Source organism: Callionymus lyra, chromosome 3 (genome assembly GCF_982586985.1).
Source record: "Callionymus lyra chromosome 3, fCalLyr1.hap1.1, whole genome shotgun sequence".
Classification (NCBI taxonomy): Eukaryota; Metazoa; Chordata; class Actinopteri; order Syngnathiformes; family Callionymidae; genus Callionymus; species Callionymus lyra.
This window is the reverse complement of record NC_141820.1, coordinates 34,442,059-34,450,686: the sequence shown is the minus strand read 5'-3', so window position 1 is coordinate 34,450,686 and position 8,628 is coordinate 34,442,059. Positions and strand designations below refer to the sequence as shown.

General features: G+C 36.0%; 2 protein-coding genes across 3 annotated transcripts; both read right to left on the bottom strand.

Moving 5' to 3' along the window:
* Window positions 1–2,148, bottom strand: LOC148084564 (progranulin-like). The gene is made up of 5 exons (XM_087787669.1): window positions 1,993–2,148; window positions 1,287–1,433; window positions 1,054–1,215; window positions 592–723; window positions 1–449 (listed from the first exon to the last, which is right to left on the bottom strand). Exons 2-5 carry the CDS (start codon window positions 1,431–1,433, stop codon window positions 360–362), a joined length of 531 nt encoding a protein of 176 aa, XP_087643795.1. The 5' UTR covers window positions 1,993–2,148; the 3' UTR covers window positions 1–359.
* Window positions 2,149–2,393: 245 nt separating this feature from the next.
* Window positions 2,394–8,358, bottom strand: fam133b (family with sequence similarity 133 member B). Of its 2 annotated transcripts, none has more exons than XM_087787654.1 (11): window positions 8,219–8,358; window positions 7,355–7,452; window positions 7,055–7,133; window positions 6,701–6,823; window positions 6,603–6,635; window positions 6,253–6,327; window positions 5,645–5,743; window positions 5,533–5,571; window positions 5,343–5,435; window positions 3,695–3,757; window positions 2,394–2,926 (listed from the first exon to the last, which is right to left on the bottom strand). In XM_087787654.1, exons 1-11 carry the CDS (start codon window positions 8,240–8,242, stop codon window positions 2,831–2,833), a joined length of 822 nt encoding a protein of 273 aa, XP_087643780.1. In that variant the 5' UTR covers window positions 8,243–8,358; the 3' UTR covers window positions 2,394–2,830. The 2 variants fall into 2 exon arrangements, with proteins under 2 accessions (XP_087643780.1, XP_087643781.1); XM_087787655.1 differs by having other exon boundaries at window positions 3,707–3,757.
* Window positions 8,359–8,628: the final 270 nt, after the last annotated feature.

Here is an 8,628-nt window from a genome sequence, read left to right as displayed (position 1 = left end):
TTACATTTTAAAGTATTTATTTTATAGAATAATCACAAGTAACGCTTTGCTGCCAGTTCCTTGTACATCTGTGGTTCTCACTGGCTGTTACAAAAGCATTGATTGTTTAAATGATACCACAAAACAGCATCACCATTATTTCAAGCAGGCAAGTTTTCACACAATTGGATACGATTTATTAGATCCAAGAAAATGTTACGCTCAAATGTATTACTTGTAACATAATCAAAGCAAATGAACAAGACAGGATAAGAGTGGCGAATCAACACAGAAAAACACTTGCAGCCATTTTAAGGATTTGCATCCACTGATTGTTGAACACCCTGGCAGTGTTTGTACTGGTGTGTTCCAGCGTTCTTCTAGGAGAACCATTTTTTGCAAGACTGGGAGGAAGAGTCGCATTTGTATCCATATGCACAGCAGTATTCCCCACCGGAGCAACACGAGCCCTGAAACAAAAGACTCTGGTCAGAACAAAGAGTAGAAAAAAACACACTCAGACTCTGGTAGTTGAATTATGATTCTTCATAACACAGGGAGCAGATTGATTTTCAGCATTATACATCAAATGGATATTTGGAGCTTGAATACCAGGCGGTAAGGGCAGCACTTCCACTGGCCTTTGGATCCCTGGCAGCAGCTGTAACCATCTGGACAGTAGAACTGAGAGTCGCAGCGAATGACTCCTTCACCGTCACTCTCTGATGCTTTGCTTACAGGATTCTAGCAAAAAATAAAAGTCAAATTACAACACAAATCTATTTAGGAAATCTTATCAATACAACCAGATTAAAAAAAAAAAAAAAGGAACAAAACCCTAAGAAAAAGGAAATCAAATAAGCTATAGTTTATATATATATATATATATACAAATAATTGTTAGTTAGCTATCTAGAAATTTCTACACGATCGTTCTTGGTCCTCATGAGGGACACATAAATACAGGTAAATGGGCCTCACTTTGCCCAGGTCTGGAATACATAAAAAAAATCTGATAAACAAAATTAAAAATATATATAATGTCATGTAAAAATGTGTTAATCAAGAAGTTGCCTCGTTTGCTTCCATCAGTGAGCTTCTTTGATTCTGGGCTTCCCCTTTTGCAGCCATGGGGGTGTTGAGCCACGGCTGGTCGACCCGTTCGCACAGACGAGCCGGAAGGTTGCAGCGATATCCAAAAGGGCAGCAGTGAGCCAGGTCAGCGCAGCACACAGCCTTGAAGAGAAACATGGTTCAACTTAGTTTCCACTTCTGCCTCTCTCAAGATGGTGCGGCTGGACTTTTACGTAAGGATAAGGACAGCAGTTGTATCCAATAAAGGACCTACAGCAGGTGGCCTGACCTGGACACACACTGCCGTTCGGGCAGATCACATCACAGGACACTGAAGTTGCCAGAACCAGCAACGCCACTAAACGCATCATCTGGAACATCTGGAAGAGAAGAAAAACAATGCAAGATTTAGTTTGTGACTTTGTTAGAAATCCTAATGACTCAGTCAAGAAAAGTATTTTGTGAAATAAATACATGATACAATTAAATATTAGAAATATTTAATGAAAGGTTCCATACATGTGAAATTTTTTTTTATATGAAGTGAAAAATATATAAAGAACAGGTTTGTTTTATTTGCCTGACTTTAAAAATTCTGTTTTTATACACGTTGACTTTAAAATTGGACCACAAATTATGCTTCAATGCCACATTTTGTTTTTATTCCCACAAAACTGTGTTTCAGTATACAAGAAATATATATTATATTCACAAGAAATGATATAACTACTGCTTCAAAGAAGTGTAGATACTAAGAGGAAGAACGAGGGAAAGAAACTACAATAATATTGACAATTAAAGGGGAAATTACATAAAAAAAATACTATAAGATTAAAACAAGTAAAGTTAAAATATGTTAATCAACTAAAATGTATACATTAAAAGTACCTCAATAAATGCAACAATTAAATGTTATCGTGAGAGAAATGTTTGACTTACTTTTCCGGGCTCTTCCTCTAATGTCTTCTGTATCAACACTGAGAATCTCTCAGCAGAATCAAACCTCCCACTGGATCAAACCTGGTAGCAACACTAAGAGTTCGGACAAACCACCAGTCACATGACTCTTTCTTAAAGTGAAATGAAACTCAATGGTTCAACCCCTCGCCAAGACACATGAACACCTCCCAAATAAAGATAAGATGAGCTGAACTTTGACTTAGAAAATCACGACTTACCTTTGAAGTCGAGTCGTGACACACAGGAAACGGTCGTCGAAACAGTTGGTGTTGATCAGGAAAATAATGAGCAACAAGATTTACTGCTGCAGTGAAAAACAAAAGGACATCCTGACACCAGAAGTGATATCGAGCAAGAGTCAAGAAAATGTGACAACAGGGTTGGTTAGGAATATTTGTGTAAATGTTTATTTCTGTAACAACATTGCATTGCCAAAATTAAAATTAAAAACACAGCAAGCTACAATGTTGTGAAATCAGCTGTTCACGCTGCAGGAACATGAAGTGTTGCTTAAAAATAAAGACCTGTGACGAGTTGGCTGGTGAGACGTCGAGTGATCTTCACATGCACGACGGCAGCAGCTCGGTTTAGCAACTACAGGGGGTTAGTGACCCGGCAAGTCCAGGATGAGCAGAAACATGGAGGCCACCAGCTGGAGAAGCCAGCCGGCGTCACAAACTACATCCTCCGTTTTGTTTGTCCTCTTGAGTCCAAAGTACCACTTCCTGGTTCTTGAGAGAGTTAAGCTGAACAGAAGGTATTTTGGGGGCCACTGAGAGGTGACGACGACGACTCTGATGCAGATTGAGATTAAAAGTTAGTCAAGCTCGGAATCCGATTGAGACGCAGCCCTCTTTTTCTTCTTCCTGCCGTGTTTTTTGTGCTTCTTTTTCCTCTTCTTCTTTGACCTATCCTGTACGAAACATGGATTAATACAACCTTTCTCCAAACTTTTAGCTCTAGATCAGGGGAATCTGTGTTTGTTTTTCTTAACCAAACAAATCCCTTTCCTTCATCAGTTTTACTCTCATTTTTGGCATCCATCATCTCTTTTCCTTTTTTGTTTCCTAAAAATTATCATCTTTACAGATCATTTCAACATGAACATCTCCATTGATTTTGTCCGGAGGGCCACGTAAAATGACTTGGCCATCCATATTTGGACATTTTTCGGGCTCCCCTAGTGTCAGATAAATGTTACTGCAATGTCATGGAACCACTTGTCACACACTACATGAACATTTGTTCACAAAACAAGTTTGTTGTTTAACTTTCCTGGTAAGTTGAAAAAGTATCTCATTACTTCATTTGAAAACACTGGCTCGGACCAAGAAAGCAGTTTGCTGGTCACATGACACCCACAGACTCTGCAGTCAAATAGTCACAATAAAAGCTGAAGAGAATTTATATACAATTGAGCTGGTTTGTTACAAGCTTTGTGGAAGTAAATTTAATGCTTTAGATTAATAGAAAATTCAAGCTAGGAGGTCATTATATTGAAACTCTCTTTAACCTTTTGTGACCCTGGTCTAAAAAGGCGCTTTACAAATAACTATTACTTACTTCATATTTGACACACTTTTGTATACATGTTTTTGCCAACACTGAATTTATAAATTGATTTTCTTGTAAAATGTTTTGTCTCATTCATATTTGTTTTTTCATAAAAGGATTATTTTACCGGAATGCTTACTGTAATTTTTTCTTTTTCCTCACTGTTCCTCTTTTTCTTCTTGGCTTCGGTCTGTGGGAGGGAAAACACAGAGTTATGAAAGTAGAAGCAGGGAAGTCTTATCAGCTGAATAAAACCAATGAAATGAGGATGTGATACCGAATGTAAAAGTCAGATGACCATTTAGCCCAGAGTTTCATCACATGAACCAGAGATTAATCATGAGCACAGTGAACATCATGAAACATATCTTCTTCTGATAAAACAATATTTTTAAACATAATATGAATTTCCATTCAAAATGTTTTAATAGCATCACATCTTTTGGGATTTCAAAGTCAATCACTTTCCTTTTTTAAATCACAGAGGAGTCCAGAAAACCTTTACTGAAAACCAAGAGTTGATTAACCCTGAGAAAAGTGTCACGATTCTCCAATGATTGGTCAACAAGGAAAGGACAGTTGAGATGATGTAATGTCAACACATGATAGTTGAAGCTGTAAATCAGCCCATATAAATGAGTAGTTTCCTCATTTATTCCACTCCTCCCACATTCACTTCCTCAATATTCAGAATTTAGTTGTGGATATGGACTAGGGCTGAACGAAGTGGAGAGAGACGCTTTGACAGGTTGATCAGTGACAGAAGCTAAAGAGCAGCATAAGAAACAGAATAAATTGTTTTCAACAACTTTACATCCCGACATTAGTTTGTACATTTGAATCGTGACGCGTGTCTGCAGACATGTCTGTGTGCGCGCTGCACTTGTCTCGACGTGTTTGTGTGTGCGCATCAAGTTACCTTATGCAATCACACAATTCAAATTGTGTCAATGATAATATATTGTTGTGTATGACAGGAAATGCACTTAAACAACGAGAAACTGCAAAAATATGAAGTGAGAAAAAGATAAATGTCTGACTCGTGTTTTCACTTTTTTATTACTCTGCACTGAAGTTTGTATGATTTATTATTGACTTTTAAATATAAATGTTTACATCACACTTTTAGCAGGTTTTTACAGTAGTTTTTAGTATTTGCAGTGAATATGTTATGTTTGTTTACAAGTGTAATCAGAGTAACTAAATTAACCTTCTTCCTTTTTTTCAATGTATGTTTAATTTTCCTTTATCATAAAAAATACTTAATTACTTAACAAACAAAAAAACCCATCTTAATATAAAGTTAATCATTTATTTTATTAGATTAAAAATGCATAAAAAGGACATTGAAAAAATAATCGCATAAATAATCTCAATATTTCGGAAAATAATCGCAATTATATTTTTTTGGAATAATTGTTCAGCCCTAATATTGACCATTAATGAATAAATTGAAGCAATCTAGCAGCAAACGAGAAGAAAGTTATTTACACAGTGATGCAATAAATGTCTGCACATTAATCTTTTTGTTTTCCTTTTGATCTGGTATTGATAGTAAATGAACTAAAATAGGGACTAAACTGAAATACTGGATTGTTTCATATCCTGAATTATTTGAAGGATTCGTTTTATTTTCACATACGACTTATAATCCAGTAAACTAATGTTAAGATGACAATTACACACACTATAATGATGGTGTTCTTAATCAAAGCCCATTTAATAAAGCAAGTTCAGGAAAAAAATGTCTTCGCTCCTTCAGTCTCAACACTTACCAGCTCCTCCCCCTCAGTGTCAGCAGGCGAGTCGGACGCCGAGTCTTTGAAGCTCCGTTCAGACTTTCTCTTCCTTCTACGACTCCTTTCATCCTACAGAGCACAAAAACAACATCACGTAAAGAACCAAAATATGTTTTTACTTTATTGGAAGATAACATTAAAGATATGCTGCATTGGCATACATTACCTTTTCTTTTTCTCCTTCTTCTCTGCTTCTTTTCTTTTTCTTCTCAAGAGAAAATATAGTTGGAAAAACATATAAAGACTATAACATTGAGGGGGATTCATGCTCGACAAACCTTGACCTCAGCCTCAGATCCTGCCTCAGGACTACTTGATCTTCTTCTGATTGACAGCTTCTTTCTTCTGTGCTTTTTTTTGACACTCTTCTTCTCATCCTGAGTAGAAAAAAATTATATTGTTAGATTTACCCGTTTTTTTTAATGACTTCACTACCAACTATCCATTTAGTTTTATCTATCTATCTATCTATCTATCTATCTATCTAGCTTCTCTCAAACGACATGTGTCGTTGAAGCATCAATGAGTAAAAGGCGACCTCTAGTGGTGAGCTTGATGATGGACAACTAATATAAAGACAAAAAATAACTAGAACACGTTTAATTTTAAGATACAATCATGTCTTTAAAATAGTTATTTTAAAATGTGACAAAATATTGTTACCCAACAGTGGTATGGGTAAATTAACAAACAACTTCACTTGTTGTTTAGTCTTTTATTTAAGCACACCACGTTATTGAATAGTACACATAAAAATATTTAGAATAAAAATAATAACGCCTATTAACGCTTATTATTCTACTGTTCAATTTCAGGAGAGAAAACAAAACCACATAACCTACACAGAAAAACGATGAGAACATTTTGTAAATTGTTAAAAACTCACCTCGTCTTCTGACTCTGAGGCTGATCTGCTGGAGGAATCAGAACTCGATGAGGAGGAAGAAGAAGATGAAGAACGCTTGACAAAAACACAATGAAAGCGGGGTTCATTAGACACAAATTTGCTTCTAGTACATCCAGCACTGATCTATTCAAGTGCCCGTCTACTGAACCAAACACCTGATTACATTTTTCCATATGTTTCAAAACCTACTTCCCTTTACTTCCATCTAAAAATAATCTAGTGTTCACACTACATCTATCAAGTTGTAGATCAGGCGTCTTGTGAATAAAGTATTAGAAAATATAATTGGTCGTTGAACTATCTTCCATGTAGTGGAGGTCTCTTCTCACCCTAGTGGATTTCTTTTTCTCCTTCTTCTTTTTCTAAAAAGAAAAGAAGAAAAATTAGCATCTTGAATTAAAGATTTTTGTCTAAATATGTTAAATACCTCTTTTTTTTCCTTTTTCATCTCATCTTTTTCTTTATCCACTGACTTTTTGTCTCTGTCTTTGTCCCTGTCGCCTCCACCGAAGACCTTTTCTCTGTGTTTTGCCAGCTCCTTTCTCCATCTCTAAGGAACGAAGCAAACCGTTGAGGGGAGGGAAAAACTTTACAAGTTGGAGACAAAAAGAAATGATAAAATACATTATATCATTGTCACAAAGCAATTTCACAGATGATACAATTTACAGCTTTACTTCTACTGTTACTATTCACCAACTATTTTATCTCCTATACTGAACCAAGTTTCACGTTCCTTAAACTCAGAAATCACCAATAATTATTGTTTTTTCCTACTCACATCATTCATTTTATCTTCAAAGTCAGCCAGGGCTCGAGATCCTTTCTTCTTCTTCTCCAACTGCTCCTTCAACTCTTCCCTTATATTAAAAAACAAAACAATTTTACAAAAGTTTTCATAAAATGCTAAAAAAAAAAAGAAGAAAAGGTACAAGACAAAACTTCTAGTATTCTGACTGTAAAACGAGGATCAGTGGATTAAAAAAGCAAAAAAAACATTTTGCATCCAACAAGGTGACTTGAAATAACCTTTTTTTTTTCTTAAGTAAAGGTTAATCTTTTTTCAGTATGCTTTACCCACCATGATGGCCGAGGTCTGCTTAAATAATCTTGAATAGTTGGTCCTGCATTCTGTACCGGCCCCCTGGCTCGTGCAGCAGCAATGGGATTAACGTATGCCTGAAAACGAAAATAAAATGTTATAACACAAATTCCAACCCTGTTCTGGCATTGAAACACCCATAAGCATCACATAATAAATTAATCAAAATGTAATTATTTTAAGATTTAGACTAGTCCTATTTGCAAACTGTTACTGTATCCATTATTTGAGAAAAAACATTTGATTACGCTCAACTATTTGTTGTGAAAATGTAGTTAGTTACTGTGCATGATGATTAAGAAAACATTGTTGCGTGTCATATTTAAACATTATCACATTCCCCAACTACTAGGTATCAGGGGACAGTAATACTATATTTTTGAACAGCTTTAAGAATAAATGTCCTGATATTTCAGGTTGAGAAAACATAAGATTGATTATAGTAGAGGATGTATAATAATAAATCAGACAAAGGGACTTACAGATCTGTTGAAACTAACCACAAGGGCTAAGCATAAGAGGAAGGGTTAGAACCCTGGGACTGATGTTCGGATCACAGTTATACTGGCCTAAAAGCAGAGCAACAATGCAAGTGAGCTACAGTCAGCACAAATGCTACTGCTTCTGAAACAACCGACACATCTGTTAACGTTCGAAACCCTACTCTATACATACAAATCGTCATACATATATAAGGGTTGCACGTGTTTTGCCTCCTATAGAACATGCAGAACGTGTTTATTGTTGTTCTTCCTCCCGCTACAGAATGCTAACGCTAGCTAGACCAGCGAACACTGCAGCGCTGTCGGCTGGATTGTTGTTGAAAAGATTTGGAAGATTTACCACTCGATTGTCCCTCTTCCCCATGTTGGGCCATCAATAAAGAAACGCGACAGACAAAAATAAAGATAAATTACTGGAAATTAAACAAACTCATTTGAGCCACATCAATACATATTAGTAAACCTTCTTCTTCGTCACCACTGTAAATACAGCCAATATGACCGACTGTCTGCTTTAACGCCCCCTGCTGGCCATTACTCGATAAGACCAGGCCTATGTCTGCTTTTAAAAGCAAATGCGTTTTTGATGCAAGTAATTTAGATTTCTAGAGCGCTTTTCCAGACGAATGTAAAGCTTGTTTGCATTAGTTACATAAATGGCACCCTAAGTCCTAGAAAACTGTATTTCAAGTCTAAAATATGAATGCTACATGAAATACAATGTAAATTCACATCAAAGCAGCAGTAAAC